This window comes from Phalaenopsis equestris, unplaced genomic scaffold (genome assembly GCF_001263595.1).
Source record: "Phalaenopsis equestris unplaced genomic scaffold, ASM126359v1 Scaffold000940, whole genome shotgun sequence".
Lineage (NCBI taxonomy): Eukaryota > Viridiplantae > Streptophyta > Magnoliopsida > Asparagales > Orchidaceae > Phalaenopsis > Phalaenopsis equestris.
The window spans coordinates 143,457-170,387 of NW_018165379.1; the positions used below are offsets into that span (position 1 = coordinate 143,457).

At 36.9% G+C, this 26,931-nt stretch overlaps 1 protein-coding gene across 1 annotated transcript in view; it reads left to right on the top strand.

Moving 5' to 3' along the window:
- LOC110032439 (serine/threonine-protein kinase ATM) overlaps positions 1-26,931 on the top strand; it is a 214,268-nt gene that overhangs the window by 95,203 nt on the left and 92,134 nt on the right. Inside the window, exons 37-45 of the mRNA XM_020736078.1 lie at positions 50-148; positions 230-276; positions 384-579; positions 667-888; positions 1,212-1,269; positions 20,627-20,741; positions 20,822-20,945; positions 21,043-21,168; positions 21,812-21,913. Coding sequence (XP_020591737.1) covers positions 50-148; positions 230-276; positions 384-579; positions 667-888; positions 1,212-1,269; positions 20,627-20,741; positions 20,822-20,945; positions 21,043-21,168; positions 21,812-21,913 — 1,089 coding nt within the window. The remainder of the gene's footprint in view (positions 1-49; positions 149-229; positions 277-383; positions 580-666; positions 889-1,211; positions 1,270-20,626; positions 20,742-20,821; positions 20,946-21,042; positions 21,169-21,811; positions 21,914-26,931) is intronic.

Below are 26,931 nucleotides of genomic sequence, written 5' to 3' on the forward strand. Positions count from 1 at the left end.
TGTATATATATAATTGCCTGTTTTGCCTGTAATTTGCTGTTTTTTGAAGGATCTGGAGCCTTTTCCTGAACTAGATTGTTTAAGAAAAATAAGAATTTTTCATGAAGACCTTTGCAAAGCTTATTCAGCAAGAGATCGCTTTCTAATGGTATCTTATCTTTATCTATCCCTTCTATAATTAATATTATAGAAAACTAATTATCCGCAAGCATATTTGACTTTTCTATAGTTTGTGCGTAGGAGTCCTCATCTCCCAAGGGAACTACTCCTGTTAAGGTATTAAAGTTCTTTTTTCTTAAACTATTTTGAAATTTTAGATTGTTTAATTTTTATTTTATTTTAACTATTGCAAACTACTTAAAATTCTTCTTGCCATTTCTTAGCTTGCAGAGCTTGCATAAACGATTGCTAATGAACGAAATCATTCCACAAAATAGTGATGCAGTATATAGTGCAGAAAATGCCAATGGATGGAATAGTGATCCGGAAATTGTTAATGCAGTATGGAATCTTGTGCAGCTGATTGGGTCAGATGATGCAAATGATATAAGTGGATTGCTTGCTGATTTTATTTCAAGGGTCTGTTTCCAGTTTCTTGTTTGCTGAATGTATTGATTTTTTAAAAGGCTTTTCCTTTTTTTGAGATTGTATATATCTTGTTTTCAGGTAGGCATTGGAGAACCCTATGAGGTTGTTTTTCGTTTGCCTGAAAATGACAAGATGAGTCAACCTTATGTTCCATCTTCCCTTACTAGCTCAAAGAAAATTGGGCTTTTTTCCGATGTTTGCATCACAGATGATCTTTTGATAAGCCTTCTGCGTCTTTTGAACAAGGATCTTCTTGATAATTCTGTTAAAATTGTAGATATTGCATCACAAACACTTCAGGTAAGTTGTTTTTTCCAGTTTTATTTGCTTTGAAGCTTATTTACTATTTTTTTTACTAGTATGAAATCAAATTTTTATTTTAACATACAGTTTCATATGTCCAGGAGTTGTGTTAATTGTTTCTTCTAGTAACTTTAATGCAAGTTCTTTTTGGTTTTTTCGTTGTGTTATTTCCTGAGTGTCTCTTTGTGTACTTGTAAATGCTAATTTTCGGCTTATGCTAAAAACTGAAACATCAGGTGGTTTTGTTTCTATATTTAACAACGTGCAGACCTTTGTTTTTTAATATCAATTAACAAACAAAAGTTTTGTGAGTGTTATAGGCTAGATGCACAGCCCAAATAGTCACCTGGATTACACTTAATGACTGGTTTCCCAAAGGTAAATGGTTTAATATTAAAGAATAAGAGAGAGATCCATAGCAGTAATTGAACGAAATCAAATGTCTCAAAAAACTAGCCCACACTTTTTAGTGACATGTAATAATCCTCTTACTACTGACAGATTCTTTTGTTACAAATGTTGAAGTGTCAAAAAGATATCTCTCCTGCAGTGTGCTAGAAGCTAGTTGCACTGCATCTCTTTCGTCATTTTTGACCGGATCGTGATTTTTGATTATTCCCTCGCTCTTGTGCGAACACAATAGATCCTCCTACCACAAGGAAGTACTCTTATTTAAATTAATTACCGCTAGCTTACCGTTTTATCAAAAGAACTTATATTCAAAGACTTGTTTTACTGTTTGTAGTCATTCAGTGAACTCTTCTACATCCATATGATTGTCAAAATCTAGTAATCAAGCTTCACTCAAAAGTATCTTCCCTCCACTTATACTCAATTTTGAAACGACGTAACTTCTTTTCTTCGTCTCTTGAGATTTTTTTTGGTGAAAAGAATTTTCTTCCTCTCTCCCCATGTAGTCACTGTTGTTTTTGTGGGTGACTCTCTCATGTTGCCTCTTTCGAAAATCAGTGAGTCTCTACTGCAATTGAATGATTTTCTGAAGCACATTTTTCATGGTAACGTCTTGAACACAGTTGAGGAAATGATGAAATTTTGGATTTGGTGTTGGTCAAAAGCTTGTCGCTATGTGGATAATATGTCGATGGTTTTGGTGCGGTATTAAGGTTATGCGGATTTTAGGTTTGGCATGGGATCGACATTGTTCTAGAATTCCTAGAAGGTGTTGTAGTGTCAAATTTAGGGGGGACATTTAGTAAAATTGAAAGAGATAGTGATCATCCCTTATAGGGCTGTATCGGAATGTCGAGTGGTGCTCTGACTATATCTCATTCATGAGGTTGTGATTATTCTTCCTCTTCCTTTATGCATCCTTCCCGCATTTCTCCCGTTGCCCGTCATTGCTGCAGCCGCCCAAATAGTTTTTTTGATTGTTTATCTGCGTTGCCATCCGCCTACTCTGGCTTCCCTTCTCTCTTCTTCGCTGCCATCGCTCTTCCAACCCTCCATCTTTGTTGCCACTGCTATTTCACCACTTTAGCTTCGCTTCCATCACTTTTCCAGCCTCCATCTTCGCTGCTGCTGTTTTAACTCTTCCTCTTTGCTGCCATCATTATTCCGACCCCTTATTTGCTGTTTCCTGCTGCCATCAACCTTCCCAGCCACCCCTTACCATCTCCCATTCTTGTTGTCTTGCTGTCCTTTCCGTCTTTACGTGCTCTTGCCCTTCCCCTTGCCTTTTCCTGCAGTCCACAACCTTTCTAGCCGTTTGTACTTGGTGTGGTCCCTCACCCATTGCACAAAAACCTCTCTATATGGTAACCGCCATCCTCCAAGACCCCATCTTACCCATTCCGACCAACTACCATCACTTCCAGTCCGCCTAACATCTTCTATCTCACATAACCTACCACAAATTAGCTCCCCTTCACAGAACATTTTTTTTTTTATCTCACATAACCTACTATCCCTTCATACGCTTTCACCCCTTCAAACTTACACTCTAGCCACATCACCAAGGAGACAATAGTTGGATACTTGATCAGGAGGAAATCACACAATGCTGCTTTTTAGAAACCTACAAAGAGTTGTCCATGAATTTTGTTGGGAAATCCTCCAATTTGAACAAAGGTTTATTGCCGTTGTGAAGAGAATCCTAAAGAGTCACCCGTAGCGATAATGGTAATTCGTCATATCGAAAAGATGCAGTGAATCCCTTTCACAGAGTAGTTTTTAGTGATGAAGAACCAATATCCTGGAGATTTAGCATAAAATATCAATTGAGATGCTAAAATTTTGCAATGCAACGTGACTTGCCATATGTTGGTGGTCACATGGATCCAGATGAGTTTATCGAGTTGCTTTTGGTAGTGGGGCGTGCTTTTGAGTACCTGGAAGTACCACTAGAGGAATGGTAAAGCTAGCCACGACCAAGTAAAAGGACGCGTTGCTGTAGTGGAAAAATTTGAAGCGCCTACGTCAGCAGTAAGAGTAACAAAATGACTACCTGGTTCAACATGAAACGAGAGATGCAGCGCAAGTACTTATCATTTCATCACAGACATGAGATGTTTTCGAAACATCATCTAGTGACCTCCACATTTGATTGACATGATGACAATCACATGGATCTGGATGAGTTCATTGAGTAGTTTTAGGTAGTGGAACGTATCTTTGAGTACCAGAAAGTCCCACTGGCAGAATAGTAAAGCCAGCCACCTCTATGTAAAAGGACGCGTTGCTATGGTGGAAAAATCTGAATCACCCACGTCAGCAGGAAGGGAATAAAAAAATAACTATCTGGTTCAAAATGAAATGAGAGATGCAGTGCAAGTACTCATCAATTTGTTATAGACATGACTTGTTTTCGAGACAACATCGTCGAATGACATCCACATTTGATCGACAAAGTTCAATCCTAGGATCAAGCTGCAAGAGTACACCTAACAGAGCATCCAAGTCGACCCCATTTGAGGGTAATTAGTTTGAAATGGAGAATAGGTGGAGCCAAGCCACATTCCCAAATCTGTCCAAACTAAGAAGTGTGATAAGTGCTGCGATTTTTGACATAGTGCATCAGTTTGCCCAAATAAGAGTCTTATCTATTTCACTGAGAAGAAAACAGTTGAAAAAATGGATGAGGACACAATAGATACTAATGAAGGTGAGGACCCAAAGTAGTACTAGCTTTCAACTGATGGGAGAGAGATGCACGTCATTCAGGCTAAGCCCATGAGAGATACTCAAATAGGATTAATATTAGTTGTTCAAGAGAGTCATGAGTTTTAGAAATCAACACCAGACACATGGCAATCCCAGATAATAGAATTTCAGAATTTTTAGATATATAACCTACCCTTTGAGTTGCCTTTACCGAGGGAGGTCCAACATGTCAGAGATGAAAATATTTTTAGTTACTTCTGGAAGATCATATTGAATCATTTGGGCATTAAATTCAGTTCGGTAGTGTACCCACTGACAGATGGTTAGACAGGGGGATGAATCAAAACTTTAAAGATCAATTTAAGAGCTTTGTCGAAAGAACTTCTTACAATGGGATCAAGGTATTTTTCGAGAATACAAAGGAGTCTTTTATGTGTGGTCGCTATTCAGAGTTCTCCAACATGTCACTGATTTCATTCCAAAGTTAGTTTCTCCAAACGAATTTGTTTATCAGATGGGCTTGAGTATGAGGAGTGGAAGAGACACAGACTTAATGGCGCATGAGTTACTTTATGAGAATGACGCGGGGGTGCCAATGCTGTAGTGGGCACAACAAATGGTGTACACCGTTCGGCTCGATCCTGGCAGAAGGAGAACCAAGCGGTCCTTGTGTATGGTTCCCTCTTATTTGGAGCGGCGTGCACTCCTCTTTAAGACTATATTTATGTTACTTATTGTATTTAAGTTCAGTTTTTTCTTCCGTTTTTCTGTTATTGGGATCTTTCTCCCTTGATAGGGTTGTATTCGAGGACAAATGGTATTGCAGCTTTATCTTGCTCCAAGATGGTGATTATCTCTTGCACTCCTTTCTTGCCCGTTTTTTATGCTTGTTTTTTCACCTTTCAAAAGCCTTCTTTTCTGCTGTCTCCCCTTCCAAACCCCTCTTGCTTGTTGTCGTTCCCCTTCCAACCCTCCTGCTTGCTTGTTACCACATGTTACTTGCTGCTGCCCCTGCCATTCCCCTTATCACTGCCTTTAACAACCCTCCCCTCCTTGCTGTCCAGCCGCAAGGCAATTTTCCCCTCACTGTCACTAGATCACCCTACCATTTACATTAACTTGACACGCAATCCACCTCCTTCGAACCTTGCCCTTGGGGGTGTTTGTCTTTGATTGGTTATTTTCCTATTTCCAAGTGTTTTGTTTGTAACAACCCTTTTTGAATTTTAACAATAATTTTAACCTTCTGTTGACGTTTGGGTTAACTCAAATGGTATTTCTAGCATTTCACTCATATCACCCACCAAATTTTCCAGTTGCACGTATCCAAACCCTAACCATGCAACTATGGAGATACATGCTGGAACTTACCAGGAAGAGATACCACGATAGATCTATTGGCTTCAGTAGAGTCTTGCAGAGATCGATGACTAGACCCAGGGGAAAATTACTCTTGATTGAGATACAACGAGTCAAAGAGGAGATAAGAATGAGAGCCCCTTCCATAGGGAGGAATTTAGTGATGCTTAGAACTACACCCGATGCTTTGAAGTTTATTACTAGAGAAGTTCGATATAGCAGGCGCATATTAAGGACATAGAAATTTTAGAGTGAAAGTGGATCTACCATAATTCGAAAGAGGGATGGATCTATATGTTTTCATTGAATCAATGCAGTCGGTTGACAAAATTTTCGAGTACAAGGAACTGCAGAAGATTGGAGGGTGAAGCTCGCAGCTATCGAATTGGAAAGGAGTGTTTCTTTGTGGTGGGAAAATTTGCAGAGACAAAGGTGAGAAAAAAATGACAAGATTATTAGATGGGAGAATATGAGGAAGGAGATACAGAAGAAATTCTTACCTCATCACTACCGCCAGTATATGTTTCTGAGACTCCATCAGCTTCAGTGGAAGGGTGCATGACACAGTATAAACAACTTGAGATGAATGCAAGTTGGTCGAACTAGAGGAACAAACTATAGCTAGATACTTGGGGGTCTGAAGTCAACTATCAGTAGCATTGTTCAACTACGTCTCTATTGGTAAGAGATGTCCAGACATTAGCCTTAAAGGTGTAGACACTACAGAAATAAAGAAGTCAACCACTCTCATTTAGAAAATGACCCACAACTACAACTATCAAAATGGGTACATCTAGAGGAGTTGGGATGACTGGAGAGGAAAGTAACAAGATAGATCTGAGTGAAAACAGGCGGTGGTAGTCCATGATTCATGATTGTTGTTTTTTTGGAGTTTCTCCAAAACAAGAAATTCCATGTACATTGAAAATTAACTAGAGAGAATTTCAGCTTATTAAAATCTTGCACTGCTTTTTTTTTTCCTCTGGCTAAATATTGATAATTTCAAAAGACATGCATTTCATCTAAACTGCACAAGGAGTACATGTGGTCAAACAGCGCCTTGGTGGCTATAATAGAAAGAAATATAGAAATAATTGGAAAAAAAAAACATAGTAGATAAAAAAAATCCTAGAAGCTAAATCACCAATATCGTCTCACTTGGAATAAGAAATAAATAAGGATTCTTTTATAGAGCTTGTGGAGGGAAATCCTTGTATGAAATCAATAGACTGATAGTTGTTGGGAGTAATTCTTTATTTATAAATCGGTTGCATCTGGGGAGCTTTCAGAGTAGCTAGAATACGTTTTCAAAAAGGAAATTTTTGAATTGAAGTCTTAGCATTGATACAAGGAAATAATTTCTTGTAGAAATTGATCCGTGCTTGCACCACATTTGGTGATACTTATATGCATCTACTTCATACGTCGACTACCTTGTGCTGTTTAATTTGAGTTCCAAAATTGGATAAATCCAACAATAATGCTGAAACAAAAGCTGCTGCCCAAATTGGCTAGTCTCGGGTTTGAAATCATGCAATTGAAATTACTGGAATAGATAACATGCAAGTAACTCCAAAAGTTAGAGAATCGATTTCCAATCTGCTTGTACTGATGCTGCATGATTTATATCCTTTTCAAAAGATTGAAATTTTGCTGCAGGAGCCAAATTGAGTAATTCCAAATTTTAGGAGCTGAATACTGCAGGCTGTTTGCATTATAAATTATTACGACATGTTAGTCCACCAAAATAATACATAATCAGGCCAAAATCTTTTTTAGAAATGAGGATGCGAGCCAATTTTAGCCAAACGAATTGCATGGTTACCTAGACCGGGAACAGTGATTAATATTGTTCTTTATGGTTCTTGGATGATGTTGTTGGCCCTTGGCCACTAAAGATGTAATTTCCTTCTTATTGGAACACTTGGCGACTGCTTCTTACTCGGTTCTTAATTATTAATTCAGCTTTCTTCGAGCCATGATAATCTCTTTGTCGTGTTATGACCATGATGGCTAAGCTTCTGTGTGATATTCCTCTATTATGCTTTATTTTATTACGTGTTATGACCATGATGGCTAAGCTTCTGTGTGATATTCCTCTATTATGCTTTATTTTATTACGTGTTATGACCATGATGGCTAAGCTTCTGTGTGATATTCCTCTATTATGCTTTATTTTATTACGTGTTATGACCATGATGGCTAAGCTTCTGTGTGATATTCCTCTATTATGCTTTATTTTATTACGTGTTATGACCATGATGGCTAAGCTTCTGTGTGATATTCCTCTATTATGCTTTATTTTATTACGTGTTATGACCATGATGGCTAAGCTTCTGTGTGATATTCCTCTATTATGCTTTATTTTATTACGTGTTATGACCATGATGGCTAAGCTTCTGTGTGATATTCCTCTATTATGCTTTATTTTATTACGTGTTATGACCATGATGGCTAAGCTTCTGTGTGATATTCCTCTATTATGCTTTATTTTATTACGTGTTATGACCATGATGGCTAAGCTTCTGTGTGATATTCCTCTATTATGCTTTATTTTATTACGTGTTATGACCATGATGGCTAAGCTTCTGTGTGATATTCCTCTATTATGCTTTATTTTATTACGTGTTATGACCATGATGGCTAAGCTTCTGTGTGATATTCCTCTATTATGCTTTATTTTATTACGTGTTATGACCATGATGGCTAAGCTTCTGTGTGATATTCCTCTATTATGCTTTATTTTATTACGTGTTATGACCATGATGGCTAAGCTTCTGTGTGATATTCCTCTATTATGCTTTATTTTATTACGTGTTATGACCATGATGGCTAAGCTTCTGTGTGATATTCCTCTATTATGCTTTATTTTATTACGTGTTATGACCATGATGGCTAAGCTTCTGTGTGATATTCCTCTATTATGCTTTATTTTATTACGTGTTATGACCATGATGGCTAAGCTTCTGTGTGATATTCCTCTATTATGCTTTATTTTATTACGTGTTATGACCATGATGGCTAAGCTTCTGTGTGATATTCCTCTATTATGCTTTATTTTATTACGTGTTATGACCATGATGGCTAAGCTTCTGTGTGATATTCCTCTATTATGCTTTATTTTATTACGTGTTATGACCATGATGGCTAAGCTTCTGTGTGATATTCCTCTATTATGCTTTATTTTATTACGTGTTATGACCATGATGGCTAAGCTTCTGTGTGATATTCCTCTATTATGCTTTATTTTATTACGTGTTATGACCATGATGGCTAAGCTTCTGTGTGATATTCCTCTATTATGCTTTATTTTATTACGTGTTATGACCATGATGGCTAAGCTTCTGTGTGATATTCCTCTATTATGCTTTATTTTATTACGTGTTATGACCATGATGGCTAAGCTTCTGTGTGATATTCCTCTATTATGCTTTATTTTATTACGTGTTATGACCATGATGGCTAAGCTTCTGTGTGATATTCCTCTATTATGCTTTATTTTATTACGTGTTATGACCATGATGGCTAAGCTTCTGTGTGATATTCCTCTATTATGCTTTATTTTATTACGTGTTATGACCATGATGGCTAAGCTTCTGTGTGATATTCCTCTATTATGCTTTATTTTATTACGTGTTATGACCATGATGGCTAAGCTTCTGTGTGATATTCCTCTATTATGCTTTATTTTATTACGTGTTATGACCATGATGGCTAAGCTTCTGTGTGATATTCCTCTATTATGCTTTATTTTATTACGTGTTATGACCATGATGGCTAAGCTTCTGTGTGATATTCCTCTATTATGCTTTATTTTATTACGTGTTATGACCATGATGGCTAAGCTTCTGTGTGATATTCCTCTATTATGCTTTATTTTATTACGTGTTATGACCATGATGGCTAAGCTTCTGTGTGATATTCCTCTATTATGCTTTATTTTATTACGTGTTATGACCATGATGGCTAAGCTTCTGTGTGATATTCCTCTATTATGCTTTATTTTATTACGTGTTATGACCATGATGGCTAAGCTTCTGTGTGATATTCCTCTATTATGCTTTATTTTATTACGTGTTATGACCATGATGGCTAAGCTTCTGTGTGATATTCCTCTATTATGCTTTATTTTATTACGTGTTATGACCATGATGGCTAAGCTTCTGTGTGATATTCCTCTATTATGCTTTATTTTATTACGTGTTATGACCATGATGGCTAAGCTTCTGTGTGATATTCCTCTATTATGCTTTATTTTATTACGTGTTATGACCATGATGGCTAAGCTTCTGTGTGATATTCCTCTATTATGCTTTATTTTATTACGTGTTATGACCATGATGGCTAAGCTTCTGTGTGATATTCCTCTATTATGCTTTATTTTATTACGTGTTATGACCATGATGGCTAAGCTTCTGTGTGATATTCCTCTATTATGCTTTATTTTATTACGTGTTATGACCATGATGGCTAAGCTTCTGTGTGATATTCCTCTATTATGCTTTATTTTATTACGTGTTATGACCATGATGGCTAAGCTTCTGTGTGATATTCCTCTATTATGCTTTATTTTATTACGTGTTATGACCATGATGGCTAAGCTTCTGTGTGATATTCCTCTATTATGCTTTATTTTATTACGTGTTATGACCATGATGGCTAAGCTTCTGTGTGATATTCCTCTATTATGCTTTATTTTATTACGTGTTATGACCATGATGGCTAAGCTTCTGTGTGATATTCCTCTATTATGCTTTATTTTATTACGTGTTATGACCATGATGGCTAAGCTTCTGTGTGATATTCCTCTATTATGCTTTATTTTATTACGTGTTATGACCATGATGGCTAAGCTTCTGTGTGATATTCCTCTATTATGCTTTATTTTATTACGTGTTATGACCATGATGGCTAAGCTTCTGTGTGATATTCCTCTATTATGCTTTATTTTATTACGTGTTATGACCATGATGGCTAAGCTTCTGTGTGATATTCCTCTATTATGCTTTATTTTATTACGTGTTATGACCATGATGGCTAAGCTTCTGTGTGATATTCCTCTATTATGCTTTATTTTATTACGTGTTATGACCATGATGGCTAAGCTTCTGTGTGATATTCCTCTATTATGCTTTATTTTATTACGTGTTATGACCATGATGGCTAAGCTTCTGTGTGATATTCCTCTATTATGCTTTATTTTATTACGTGTTATGACCATGATGGCTAAGCTTCTGTGTGATATTCCTCTATTATGCTTTATTTTATTACGTGTTATGACCATGATGGCTAAGCTTCTGTGTGATATTCCTCTATTATGCTTTATTTTATTACGTGTTATGACCATGATGGCTAAGCTTCTGTGTGATATTCCTCTATTATGCTTTATTTTATTACGTGTTATGACCATGATGGCTAAGCTTCTGTGTGATATTCCTCTATTATGCTTTATTTTATTACGTGTTATGACCATGATGGCTAAGCTTCTGTGTGATATTCCTCTATTATGCTTTATTTTATTACGTGTTATGACCATGATGGCTAAGCTTCTGTGTGATATTCCTCTATTATGCTTTATTTTATTACGTGTTATGACCATGATGGCTAAGCTTCTGTGTGATATTCCTCTATTATGCTTTATTTTATTACGTGTTATGACCATGATGGCTAAGCTTCTGTGTGATATTCCTCTATTATGCTTTATTTTATTACGTGTTATGACCATGATGGCTAAGCTTCTGTGTGATATTCCTCTATTATGCTTTATTTTATTACGTGTTATGACCATGATGGCTAAGCTTCTGTGTGATATTCCTCTATTATGCTTTATTTTATTACGTGTTATGACCATGATGGCTAAGCTTCTGTGTGATATTCCTCTATTATGCTTTATTTTATTACGTGTTATGACCATGATGGCTAAGCTTCTGTGTGATATTCCTCTATTATGCTTTATTTTATTACGTGTTATGACCATGATGGCTAAGCTTCTGTGTGATATTCCTCTATTATGCTTTATTTTATTACGTGTTATGACCATGATGGCTAAGCTTCTGTGTGATATTCCTCTATTATGCTTTATTTTATTACGTGTTATGACCATGATGGCTAAGCTTCTGTGTGATATTCCTCTATTATGCTTTATTTTATTACGTGTTATGACCATGATGGCTAAGCTTCTGTGTGATATTCCTCTATTATGCTTTATTTTATTACGTGTTATGACCATGATGGCTAAGCTTCTGTGTGATATTCCTCTATTATGCTTTATTTTATTACGTGTTATGACCATGATGGCTAAGCTTCTGTGTGATATTCCTCTATTATGCTTTATTTTATTACGTGTTATGACCATGATGGCTAAGCTTCTGTGTGATATTCCTCTATTATGCTTTATTTTATTACGTGTTATGACCATGATGGCTAAGCTTCTGTGTGATATTCCTCTATTATGCTTTATTTTATTACGTGTTATGACCATGATGGCTAAGCTTCTGTGTGATATTCCTCTATTATGCTTTATTTTATTACGTGTTATGACCATGATGGCTAAGCTTCTGTGTGATATTCCTCTATTATGCTTTATTTTATTACGTGTTATGACCATGATGGCTAAGCTTCTGTGTGATATTCCTCTATTATGCTTTATTTTATTACGTGTTATGACCATGATGGCTAAGCTTCTGTGTGATATTCCTCTATTATGCTTTATTTTATTACGTGTTATGACCATGATGGCTAAGCTTCTGTGTGATATTCCTCTATTATGCTTTATTTTATTACGTGTTATGACCATGATGGCTAAGCTTCTGTGTGATATTCCTCTATTATGCTTTATTTTATTACGTGTTATGACCATGATGGCTAAGCTTCTGTGTGATATTCCTCTATTATGCTTTATTTTATTACGTGTTATGACCATGATGGCTAAGCTTCTGTGTGATATTCCTCTATTATGCTTTATTTTATTACGTGTTATGACCATGATGGCTAAGCTTCTGTGTGATATTCCTCTATTATGCTTTATTTTATTACGTGTTATGACCATGATGGCTAAGCTTCTGTGTGATATTCCTCTATTATGCTTTATTTTATTACGTGTTATGACCATGATGGCTAAGCTTCTGTGTGATATTCCTCTATTATGCTTTATTTTATTACGTGTTATGACCATGATGGCTAAGCTTCTGTGTGATATTCCTCTATTATGCTTTATTTTATTACGTGTTATGACCATGATGGCTAAGCTTCTGTGTGATATTCCTCTATTATGCTTTATTTTATTACGTGTTATGACCATGATGGCTAAGCTTCTGTGTGATATTCCTCTATTATGCTTTATTTTATTACGTGTTATGACCATGATGGCTAAGCTTCTGTGTGATATTCCTCTATTATGCTTTATTTTATTACGTGTTATGACCATGATGGCTAAGCTTCTGTGTGATATTCCTCTATTATGCTTTATTTTATTACGTGTTATGACCATGATGGCTAAGCTTCTGTGTGATATTCCTCTATTATGCTTTATTTTATTACGTGTTATGACCATGATGGCTAAGCTTCTGTGTGATATTCCTCTATTATGCTTTATTTTATTACGTGTTATGACCATGATGGCTAAGCTTCTGTGTGATATTCCTCTATTATGCTTTATTTTATTACGTGTTATGACCATGATGGCTAAGCTTCTGTGTGATATTCCTCTATTATGCTTTATTTTATTACGTGTTATGACCATGATGGCTAAGCTTCTGTGTGATATTCCTCTATTATGCTTTATTTTATTACGTGTTATGACCATGATGGCTAAGCTTCTGTGTGATATTCCTCTATTATGCTTTATTTTATTACGTGTTATGACCATGATGGCTAAGCTTCTGTGTGATATTCCTCTATTATGCTTTATTTTATTACGTGTTATGACCATGATGGCTAAGCTTCTGTGTGATATTCCTCTATTATGCTTTATTTTATTACGTGTTATGACCATGATGGCTAAGCTTCTGTGTGATATTCCTCTATTATGCTTTATTTTATTACGTGTTATGACCATGATGGCTAAGCTTCTGTGTGATATTCCTCTATTATGCTTTATTTTATTACGTGTTATGACCATGATGGCTAAGCTTCTGTGTGATATTCCTCTATTATGCTTTATTTTATTACGTGTTATGACCATGATGGCTAAGCTTCTGTGTGATATTCCTCTATTATGCTTTATTTTATTACGTGTTATGACCATGATGGCTAAGCTTCTGTGTGATATTCCTCTATTATGCTTTATTTTATTACGTGTTATGACCATGATGGCTAAGCTTCTGTGTGATATTCCTCTATTATGCTTTATTTTATTACGTGTTATGACCATGATGGCTAAGCTTCTGTGTGATATTCCTCTATTATGCTTTATTTTATTACGTGTTATGACCATGATGGCTAAGCTTCTGTGTGATATTCCTCTATTATGCTTTATTTTATTACGTGTTATGACCATGATGGCTAAGCTTCTGTGTGATATTCCTCTATTATGCTTTATTTTATTACGTGTTATGACCATGATGGCTAAGCTTCTGTGTGATATTCCTCTATTATGCTTTATTTTATTACGTGTTATGACCATGATGGCTAAGCTTCTGTGTGATATTCCTCTATTATGCTTTATTTTATTACGTGTTATGACCATGATGGCTAAGCTTCTGTGTGATATTCCTCTATTATGCTTTATTTTATTACGTGTTATGACCATGTATTATGGGAAGAAGCATTATACGGCTCTCTACATGTTAATGACAAAGGTTGAGTACAAAGGTAGTGGTGTAAGAGGATCCCCCAAAGCTAATATCCAAAAAAAAAAAAAACAAAACGAACCCGTATAGGGGTTCCTCGGCCACAGTATAACTCCACTAAAAAAAAAAACCAAATTTGAATACAAAACATATACCAAAAACACAAAACCTCAAAACCCATACCCAGGCATCTGTACCAAAAAAAGAAAACCAAAATCGAAGGTTCTCCATAAAATTTGAGCCGCTTGCAACTATGTGAGAAGAAACTTTTGAGGCAAAAATAAGACACCTGTACCAAAAAATAGAACAAAGAGAAGAAGCTCCAATAGCACAACCTTCCCAGCAGGTAAATGCAATCTTCATATGCTCCAGGTAAAGCAGTAAACAAAGAATGAGAAACATAAGACCCCAAACCGAAACAACAAAGCTCTTAATCTCCTCCATGTTCTGGTGAAAATAAGCAAAACGAAACGCCTCCACTGTCCGTACAGTAATGCCATACATCTGCCAAAGTATACAAATAATAGTAGAAGCATATTGCAAGTAAAGAACACAACCCCAAAGAGCACACCAACAAAATGGCGCACGCAAAAATGCCTCCCCACACACCAAACATGTAAAAAGCATTACAGCCCCTGTTCCAAAACCAGGAAACCGAGAAACCTGCTAGAGCCTAATAAATGGGGCATCAAAAAGATCCCCATAAATCAAAATATTAAGCGGCCGAGGTGGCACTTTACCAACCAAAATATTGTAGATGTAGCACCAGCATTTGCCAACCAGTTCGCTGGTCTATTTCCCTCTTTAAAAATGAAACTCCAAGTGATAGTGACATGCTCATTCAACAGTTTGATTCACTTGAAATAATAAGAAATGTCCCACGACGCCTCTCTAACCCCATTCATGATATCAAATAAAATTTTTGAATCAATCTCAATCAAAATATACTGCCAATTTAACATGGCAGCAATCGAGACAACCATTAAAACCGCCCTAGCTTCGATTTCTAGGGGATTGTCAGTAACAGAAGGGGAAGAGAAAAAAAAACCTGCAGCAGAGCATCTCGAGCTAAACCCCCAATGCCAGCACAAGAAGAAGTCCAACTCTCATCGGTGTTATACATAATCCACCCTGTTGGAGGAGGCCGCAATCTCACTAAGATTGAGAGTTGCGGTGTCCTCACTCCAGCATGAGTAGATTGCCTCCAAGTTTCAAATTGTGGTATACCGGAAAAAAATGCATCTTTCACAATAGCCAATCTCATAATTTTAAAAGTTTACACTATGATATTAGAAAAAAAACACTGATCCACGCAATAGTTTTACCTACATATTTGATGTCATTACGGGCCATCCAAATAAACCAGTAAACGATATAAGGATAAATTTACAAAAAAATGCTTACTTTTTTTTGTTCTGGATTGTAGATGCTGCACGAAGTAATTAGATCCCGACGCGGGATCAAAGAAATACCGAACCAACGCCCTCCGTTGCTCCATATTTTCAAAGAAAAAAGGCAAGTGAAAAAAAGTTGTTCAATAGATTCCTCATCGTCTTTGCATAACGAACATCTAGATGACATACGTAAACCTTTTAATTTAAGAATATCATCGCATGGGATCACTTTCTGAAACATCCTCCATACCAAAAAAGACAGAGGGAGTTGAAGCAGGGCTCCATATATTATCACCCCATTTGGTTTTAGCAAAATGGTGTAGAGAGAAATTAAGATTTATAGATATAGAGCCTTTAGTATCAGTTTTAATCATAGGAACATCCTTCATATGTGTCTCGAAAGGAGTATATGAGATAAATTTAGCATTTTTCTACCCCACTAGCTGAGTAAGTAATGAGAAATTCCAACCACCATGAAGCCAAGTATCAGAAACGAGGATATTAGCATCAACATTCTCCCCCAAATAACAAGGCACCTGGGACCACATTTCCTTCCAAAAGGATATATTTCCGCAACCCAAGTCCCAAAAAATAAAAGAGTTAGCCCATTCACAATTTTGTAAAAGTTTTTTCCACACTCTAGAATCACCAATGCACCAAGTAACTAAAGAAGGATTAGTTTTATAGCAATATTTGCTAAGCATAAAAGTGGCCCATAAAGACTCTCGTTTTCGGAAATTGAACTAAAGTTTAAAGTAATTTATATTCACGATCTGATGTAACTGTTTAAAACCCAAACCTCCCTTAAATGTCGGCTTACAAACCTTTTTCCAAGGTAACCATTTCCTGCCCGAATGATCACCAGCCCAAAGGAATTTATTGAAACATCGTTCAAGAACCTGTTGTGTGCTCTTTTTAATGTGCAGTACCTGCAAAACATGTAATGGCAAACTTTGTAGAATACTCCTTTGGACAGTGATCCATCCTCTGAAAGACAAGAAGTTATGTTTCCAATCAAGAATCCTATTACACACTTTTTCTACCATATCATCCAATTGAGACTGTTTCCTACTCTTGAGGAGGTTAACCCCCAAATGTTTAAGGTGAAGAGAGGAGAGAGAGAATCCCGTGAAGGATGCAATTCAATCTACTTTTCCACGGTCAACAGACTTCCTCGTATAAATATGACATTTGCTAGCGCTGAATTGGAGACCCGAAACATTCTAGAACTCCTCCAAAACTTGACATATTTCCTTAACATTCTTCTTGCACACATTAGAGAATAGTATAACATCGTCCGCATAAGCCAAATGAGATACACAAACCTTGGACTTGCTAGCAAAATGTAATGATGGTGCTCTTGTAAAGAGTTCATTAATTAAGTGAGAGAAATAGTTAAAGACCAAATTGAATATAGTAGGGGATAAAGGATCCCCTGTTTAACCCCACGACCCACAGAGAAGAAACCATGTGCATTCCCATTAATAATGACGCTATAGTAACCAGAAAAAAGCCAAGTATGAATAAGTTTGCAAAATTCACTAAAAAAACCTCTTTCTTTGAGTACCTTCAAAATAAACTCCCAACATAGAGAGTCATAGACTTTTCGAATGTCTAGCTTTGTAATTAAATTTCCCCCCTCTACATCTCTTATCTATATCATAGATTAACTCTTGCGTCAACATAGTATTATCGGTAATTCTTCGACCCTGTATAAAGGTCGATTGGTTTAGTGAGGTAATGTGATGTAAATGAGGTTGAATACGCATCGCTAAAATTTTGCTAATAGCTTTCGTGATCACAGAAGTCATAGAGAGAGGCCTAAAATGTTCCCAAACAGTCTTATGTGTCGATTTAGGAATAAGAACAATAGTGCCAGCGGTGAAATATTTTCCAGGAACCTCACCCCTGAAAAAGCTTTGGATGGTTTCCACCACATCTGTTTTAATAATACCCCAACATTTAATATAAAAATCTGATGTAAACCCGTCCGGACCAGAGACCTTATTACAATTGATATCCGAGAATGCATTGAAGATTTCCTCTTCTTTAGGGATACTACAAAGATCTAATCCCCCAGTATAATTTCTAACATCATTAAACAAGTGAGCCTCAATATCTCCTGTAGTTTGATGAGCTTGAAACAGGCTTGTGAAGTATTTTACAGCACTCTCCCCCAGTTCAAGATCACCTGTAACCCAGTCTCCATCCTCATTTTTTATACGAACAATAGTCTTACTAGCCTTGCGTTATTTTATGCTTTGCATGAAAATATTTTGTAGTTCTATCACCTTGGGTGAAATGCAATTCCCCAACTTTCTGTTGTAAAAACTCTTCCTCCCACATAGTAGCTTCCAACAGTTCCTTATGTGCTTCCTGTAGCTGAGGAACAAAATCAATAGTAGAGTGATGAAGAGTTTGTAACGTATTAACACGTTGTTCAGCCTTAAGCACTCTAGCATGAACATCATCGAAAACCTCCTAGTTCCAAGCTCTTAACGCTGAAGCCACATTCTTATAAAGCTTCCAAAGAAGAAACCAAGCAATACTTGCCTTGCAAAAAGACCAGTTAGCAACAATGAAAGTTAAAAAATTCTCATGTTTAGCCCAAACATTCAAAAATCTAACGTGGTACCTGGTGGATTTTTTAAGGAAATCAAAGGAGAGAAGGAGAGGATTATGATCACATCCAGAGATGCATAAATTTTGTACTCGTGAGAAACTAAAAGAGTTGTTCCAAGTCTGATTCCTGAAGCATCTATCAAGTCTTAGAAAAATTTTCCGTCGCTTCCAAGTAAATTTTGATCCCACAAATTCCAAATCAAACAAACCAGCATCCACCACAACCTAACCAAACTTGTCCATCAAAGAGAGGCAAACCCTACACCCTCTAAGTTTCTCAGAGTTATGCAAAATCATATTAAAGTCCCTCCCAATCATCCATCTATCTGGCGTGACAGCTCCCAAATTTCTAATGTTATTCCAGAGATCATATCTAGGCTGTGAAGAAGTTTCCGCATAGACAAAGGTCAACCACCCCATGAAGTCATCGATAGCAAAATATAGATGCACAAACTGGCCTTCATGAATCACAATATTAACAAAAATGTGTTTCCTCGAAAACACCCAAATCTTGTTAGAACAATTATTGAAACAGTGGAAGTGTTTAAATTTACCCAAAATACGATCAGCAGAAGCCGAGACTAAAGGTTTGAAAATAGAGAAAATCCCAACTTTATGAATCATTGTCAGTAACTTGAGTCTACCCAGGGAGTAAGGATTCACAACTATCCAGATATTCCAAACTAATACGTTAAACATGGTTGGATGAAATACCATTTCTAGAAGCTCTAGTCCAGGTACCTCCATGTTCACCTTCCGAGTAATAATGATCCGCTTCCTCGGAATTTCTACTCTCCTTTAGACTCATCAATTCATAGTTTCCCTTTTTCTTTCGTCAGCGAGATTTCTGCACTTGCCATTCTTCCCCTAATAGATTAGAAACCTCTTCCAACAGAATAACAGTGTGACAAGATGCAACCCCGGGGCTAACCGGCCGAACCAGAACATCCTCAAAATTCGAAACAACGTGGTGAGGAGAGGGAAGTTCCCCTTGGGTTTCCCTAGATGCCAAATTTTCCTTAGCATTACACTTTTCAAATGTAGCCGAAGGTCCTATAAGCTCAGCATCACAGTTGTGCAAATCCCCCGCAAGGCATATTAGAATTATTGTCCACCTGTCATCGGAGGAGTACTCTTATGAGTGAATTTATCAGCATGCCCCACATTCCTCTTTCGCCGTTCCGGATGTAAGTGAAAACACTGCACAGATCCGTGACCAAACATTCGATAATCAGCAGTAGGAGGGGTGTTTTTCAAGAAATACTTGTTGCTAGTATCCGTTGTGTGCTGAGCCATTTCAGACCTCATCTGGAGGCGGCAAAGTAATATCCCTTTCAATTAAGATTCTTGCCATCGAGGGTCTCGATAGGTTAAAGGTGGGAGCATCTAGCGTCAGAGGATTACCAAACATTGCAGCTAAAGAAAATAAAATTTCATGATTGAATAAATGCACCTGCAAACCAGGAAGCCGAAGCTAAACAGGGATTATAGGGATTTCATCTTGAGGATCGAAATCCACAGACCACTTTAAGACTTTCATCAACACATCCTCAAACCGAACAATGCGCCTAGCAAATAATCTTGCATAATCTTATTAGACAGCTGAATCAAGATGTGTCTACCATCCAGTGCGCCGATTTGCCACCCGCCGACCAGATTCATGTGCTCAAAATGCTTGCGGAGAAACTCTAATTTTGGATTCCCAAAAACAAATTTTCCCACCAAATGAAAATGACACGACGAAGCAAGGATATTATTTTCGGATTCAGAAAGGAAAAGAGCGAGTTTTCCCCCCTTTTTTCCCTTTTTTTTTTGAAACTATACTCCCCACCTACGGCGAGCGAATCGTAGAAAGCAGGAGTAAAAACTAACTTGTTCAGGCCACCACCAGAGGAACCTCTGGCGTTAACGCCGGCATAAGATCTCTCCATCGGCACAAATCTACACTCGGCGCCATGAAATCACAAACGGAGCAAACCCTAGCATAGCTCAAAACACAGCCACCATTATATATATATAAGCCTCTTTGGGCTTTCTAAAAAAAAAAAAAAGGCTATGTAGTGTAATGTTTGAAATCCGAATATTCTCTAGTTTCTTCCGGATAAGATCAAATAAGTGGAAGCAAATATATTCCTATATATTTCTAACAAATGCTCATTTTCAGTTCTGTATATTTCCAAAAGCAGATAATCAAATCTGATAAGTTAAATAAATATAAAATGAAAGAAATCTGTTCATTAAAACACATGAAAATGGACTTAGTTTAAATCTATTATGGCATGATTTGACTCCTTGTAATTGGCCTATGGCAAATTGAGTTTTTAAAGGATGACATGGATTGATTGGTGGCCCGTGCTGTATCAGCTTTTGACAATTCATATTACTTTGACATTTTTTTTTATTTGATTTAGTATCTTATTCTTGATTTTTTTTAACAATACTTTATTGCAGTTGAAATAACGTTGGATGATCCTTCAATTTGGAGTACTGAAGCTAAAACTTATGAAATGTGGATATGTTCGGTTGTTCACAAACTTGTTGTCCAGTGTGACGATGTCATCTTGAGGCAACTTTTAAAAAAAAAACAACTTCCCTTCTTGTGTTTTGTATTGTTTTTGATGGTTCTCGTACTAAATTTGTTTGCAGACTTTGTCAAGCGGTGGTTTTGTTGAAAGCTGATGTTGCCGAGCTGTTGTTTCCTAGTGTGCTTGTGAATCTAGCATTGAAGAATGATTCCAGTGCCGGCATGTGTCAGTTGATATCTATGAAGGTTCAAAAATTGATTTGGTGGTGCTAAATAGCTGATGTGGTTCACTGTTTCTTTTTTGGTTGCTTCATAATTTTATATGTAGTCTATTGTTTTATAGGTTCAGGAGAACGTCTTTGTTGAGTCTAATGGGTTACTTAAGACTGCCCAGGTTGTTCTGGATGCAATGAATAGGCTTCGGTCAATTTATGTGAACGAGCAAGCTGCATCCAGCTTTACTGCTAAGGTACTCCTTTAGTTTAGATCTAGTGGGAACATATTATGTAAAGCCTTGATTTTTGAGTTTGGTTGACTTAATTCGTTCATCCTGGTTGGCTACAGGTTATATTTGATTTTGTATTAATTAACTAGTCATTGACTAACAAAATTAACTGCCAGAGACATTTGCTTTTACTTGCCACCTACCGTAAAATCACTTTTGGATTAAAAGAAAAGTCTAGCTGTATTTTTCTCAGATTTAGAAGTAATGGGATCCTTTTTGGTCATTCTGTTCTGTTTCCTAATATTGTCAGCTTTTTTGAACTTCTGGGGATAGTCTTGTTTTTAAAATCAGACCAATAAATTTAATATTTTGTATAAACCACTATGATTTCATGACATTAGTGTTTGTTCGCAGCAGTTGGGAGTCTAATCTTATAACTTATATAGAATCGCCTTTCATTACTGTTAGATCTTAGACATCTTTTTGATGATTTTCGTTCAAGGAAAAGGTCTAATTTTTAAATGACGTTGCTTTATCCTATATTACTTTTATACTTCATAATTTGCTTCTTTGCAAACTAATTTATTTTTAGTTTGTTTTCTACGTTAAAGTTGAGTTTTTGATTCTCTTTTTGGAGCTTTTTTCATTTACCACATTGTTTTGCTAGTTGCAGTCTGACAGAACAAGTGTTTCAAGGTCTCGCTATCCAACTGAAAGGCCAAAATTTCGCACATCAAACATGTCATTGTTAAATTCCTCATGGAAAAAGGTCAGTATTTTTTCCAATGTCTGTTTATTTATTGATTTAGTTATTTTAATTATTTTATATGTCTCCTGCGGTATTGGAGTTAACTTTTCTATCATGTTATTTAGTCTTCTTTTGCCACGTCTAATAGGTCAGCTTGACCTGCATTTGTTGAGCAAAAATTGTAATTGTTTAAAAAAAATATAATTATTGGTCAAAATTTTTGCAAAATTTTACTATTACTTTTGGAAAGCATGCATTGGGAAACAATATCGTAGGCGATTCAGAAAATAGAAAGCTATATTGTTGCACATCAGAAAATATGAGAAGATATTTATGTGGCTTAGTTTGATTCGCCTGCTTTTTGACCTTTCAAAGAGATGTTCCACTTCTGTGGAGATTGTGATAGCTGTTCATATATTTTTAATCTTTTTTCAAAAAAGAAATTCTCCCTCATTTTCTATGCGGTTTAGTACTCTGTCCCTGGTTTTTTCATTCTCTTAAATGTCTCTTATCTTTCTCTAACACGAAAAAAATTTCTATTCGGACTCCGGACGTAGCTCTACGTGCGGATTTCCAGTAATATACCGCCATATGTGTTCTATTGGGCCCATAAAAATAATATTGAACTGAAACCGCAGACTCCACTGTAACCCCGAAATAACCTCGAAGTAACCTCTGTGGTTCCACTTTAATAACCCCGAAATAACCTCTGTGAAATAACACCGTGGAGTTTATTTCGGGGTTATTGAAGAGAAACTTATATATTTCACTTCAATAACCCAGAAATAACCTTCGCGGTGTTATTTCAGGGTTATTTAAGTGGAACTGCGGAGGTTATTTCGGGGTTGGTTTTTGAAGTGAAATATATGAGGTTCTTTTCAATAAACCCCAAAATAACCTTTGTTGTTCTACTTCATTAACCCCGAAATAAACTCCGCAATGTAGCAAACGTGGCGACATATTATTGGAGTGCGCACGTAGAGCTATGCCCGAAGTCGGGATAAAAAATTCTTCCCTTTAACACTGTTCTTTTCTCTTAATAAATACTGAAAATGCCAAAATTGGTGGAATGCGATGAAAATAAGCTGATTATATACTTCATATAGAGATTTTAGTATAACATTTTTTCTAAAAAAGTTATATATATGTGTGTATATATATTTATTTATATTTATCTATATGTCGTCATGGCATTGTCTTCCTCCCTTCTCGGCTATGCTAGGGTTTCACCTTATGGCGAACCCTAGCAACTGTTACGACGAGCTATCACATCAGATCCTCTTCTCTATTCACTGCGTCTTCTCCGACGTCCCTTCTTCATCGTCGCCATTTCGGAAAGTCGCCGCAGTCTTTCCTCCTCGTTGACGCCGTTTGCAAGGTCCGCCGCTCTCCTTTTCTTCTTCGTCATTGCCTCTTGTCTTTTTCCATGCCGCGTTTTTTTCTTTCACAATCCTCGGGCTCGAGCATAAACCACCCTCTGTTCGAGCAAGTCGTTGCCTCTCGTCCGTAATTCTCGGGCTCGAGCTGAAATCGCAGGGGCTTCACAGAGGGGTTTCCTCTCCTGCTCCTTTTTCTTGATTCGGATTTTGCTCACTGCTTTGTTTCTTCATTATTCTTAACGCCGCACCTCCTTCTATTAGGGATGGCTTCAGAAAGATCGTATGTTGCTGCTTTTGCGGGTGTCCATGCTATAAGTATACCTAAATCGTACCTTTCCCTTCTTTGTTTGAGTTAGCGAAGGACATCAAGAAACCTGGTAGAAAGAATTAGAAACCTGCCATCTTTTTTACATATGCTGAAAATATTCAACTTGCTTTCTCCTGTCGATTGAATTTGGTTGAAAATTTTCTGTAAGACCATCTCAAAATGGAGCTGATTCGTAAATAATTTGAGCTTATGCACCTTGTTGGGGAGTGAAAAATTGGACTATTTGATGAAATACACTTTATTATACAACTTAATAATGAAAAGGATTACACGCGCTTATTTGCTAGAAGGATAATCTTGATTGATAACAGAGCAATAAATATTGTGAAATAGTATGTGGATTTTAACCCACAGACGGAATCGCCAATCATTCCGGTTTAGATTCGTCTCCCTGGTCTCAAATTACATTATTTTACTCAAAAAGTGCACTCTATTGTCTCAGTTTATGATAAACCACTAAAAACAAATATTCCTACTTTTAATATTTCCCTTCCATCGGAAGTCATAGTTCTTGTTGAAAGATACATCACTTCATCCGCTTACGAGGAAATTTGGTTGCGCATACAACATCATGAATATTGACAAAAGTTAGTGATTGAGATTTTTTCTTCGTATTGTTCGAACTGTCGTATGTTCATCCACTTAAGTTTTCAATGCCACCATATACATCCTCGCCTCAGAGCAAAAAAGCAGTGCTCTGCCAGAGGCAGTAAATTCGTCTCCTCCTGATTAGCTCCAAATTATTAACACTATTGATCATCAAAAGGATACCCCTGAAGACGTCACTATTCTCGCAGGTAATATGACAATCATTCAGTCTCCATACAATGTTGTAGCTCCCCCGTCCTTAGAACCTCCTATAATGGGAGAGAGAGAGATTCTTCAGACCCCCCCGTCCTAGAACTTATCGCCGATATTACTGGTCGCAATACTTCTACTACTTCACTACCATCTCATCAGGTCAAGCAAGCTGTTAATATTACTCAGGCTCATGGGGATCATGATGTGCAACAACCTACACTTGTCCGACCAACTTTGGAACAATCTATTGATCAGATGAGTCAATCATCGGATGAGGAATGATAGGTCTACACATTCAGGAAGAAGAAGAATGAAGACCTAGTTGAGCTCAGGAATCTGATGGATGATAGTTTGGTTACTTTCAGCAATGGTACTCGTCTTAATAATTTGTTAGCTGACTCACTTCCGAGAACTAGAGACAGAGAGAGGACTAAAGTGGGACATCCCTAACACTTTTGCGCTCGTTGGTGGTTTTTGGTTTTTTACCTTTATGTATCTTTGCTTTATTTGAGATTTGTGTGTTATATTATGTGAGTTGGGTTTTCTTTTAGACACTCTCATACAACCTTTCTGTATCTTTTTCACTTTAATATATTAGCCTTAGGCTTTTTCTATATATATACATATATATATCAAAAATGCCTATGGGCAATTATATTAAAGGGAAATTGATACAGATAAGTTCTATGAGCAGACCCAAAAAGACACCAAATCCACGATACAACACAAAAAAAAAACCAAAAAAGAGATGGTACATATAAGATCAATCGGGCCGACCCAATTTAGTTCTGTCTCTGCCTCTGCCTCAAGTTCTCGGAAAGGAACGAGCTAACTAATTGGTGAGGTGCGTACCATTACCCGAAGTAGCCAAAATATCATCCATTAGATTCTTTAGCTCATGCAGATCTTCATTCTTCTTGTTCCTCCTGGAAGTGTAAACTTGTCATCCTCATCCGAGGATTGTTGCTCTTTCGGATGAGGTGGTAGAGCTGCAGTAAAAGGATTGCCAACAGTTATACCGACAATAGGTTCTAATGTATGTGAAGTATGAATTGTCCCCTCTACATCTGATACTTTTTGAAGTTGGGAGCTGCAAGGGTCTTCTGATGATCAGTCTGAACATTATCTTTTGTAGTTAAGGATCTTTCAGTACTGTTTTCAATAGGGTTTGAAAGTGTAGGTTGCCCAACAGTCTCACCCAGCATCACATTTATCACAAAAATAATATTGTCAGGGGGGTTCCCATGGGTAATTATATCAGACATAAAATCCTGTCATTTGGTAGTTTTCTCTCCTGGTGGAATAGATTTGTCTAGAGCAGTGGAGTTAAACTCATCCTTATTTACTTGATCTTTAGATTTCAAATTAGGATGAAGCTTATGACATTTATCGAGAACATGCCCAAACATCTTATGATGAAACAATAAGGAGGTTTATGTTCCATGACGATTTGTTGCCAATATTCATAATGAGTTGTGCCCAACCAGACTTCAGTAACATTAGGTAAAGTAATATCTCTTTCTACAAATATTCTGGCCACAGAAGGTCTAGTTAGGTTAAAAGTGAGTAGATCCAGCTTCATAGGGCCCCCAAGTATGACCCTAATAGAGTAAATAACCTGATGATGAGAAAGGTGCAGCTTGAGACCAGGTAGACTAAACCAAACCGGTATAGTAGGAGATTCATAATTGGAGTCAAAATCAAGAGACTATTTGAGTAACTTCATTGACTTGCCTGCAATGTTATGATATTTTTTGGAGAAAATTTGAATGTAGTTTTTCAGTCATAGTTAATTGAATCAACACGTCTCCGATCAGTGAGCCCCACTTTTTTTTTTCCTGCTAGTTTGAAGTCCTCAAACTTTTTCCAATAACTTACATAGATGGGTGCCCTCGTTGAAATTTTTCAATAATAGCGAACTTGAATTTTTTATTCATGGTTAAAATTCCTAATTCAGAGAAAAAAAAGTTATTCTTTCCACTTTTTTCTACTTGTATTCTTAACAAAGGGGCAGTCATCTGTCCCGTCACGACAATCCTTATAACTTGAGGGGAAGACAACCGCCGACTCGACCTGAGGATTATCCACCACGTGGGCAAAGGAGGCTTTGCCCTGTTCAACTAAAGTATAAGGAAGCGCCATCAGAGCAGAGAAATCCTCCTTCCACAAGATCTCAATAGAATTGCTCTCTGCGTACTCCTGAGAACTCGGAAGGCGAACATCAACGTCGAACAGAAAGACATAGACGTGAACTGAAGCTCTTGGGCAGAGAGGGGCAAAATTCGGCGTCAAAACAAAGGAAGGGCGATGCAAACATAAACGGAACAGTCGGCGTGGAAGAAGTAACAACGCGAGCCGATAAATCAGAAAGTTACGAGTGGAAGGGAAGAGTCTACGACAGCGACGAGGTGCGAGTCCTCTCCTTCGAGCGACAGAATCATAGGCACAAAGGAAATTGCCATTCGAAACCCTAGCAGGGCTCTCGTTCGCCATTTTTTTATATATATCTATATCTATATATAATATGACAA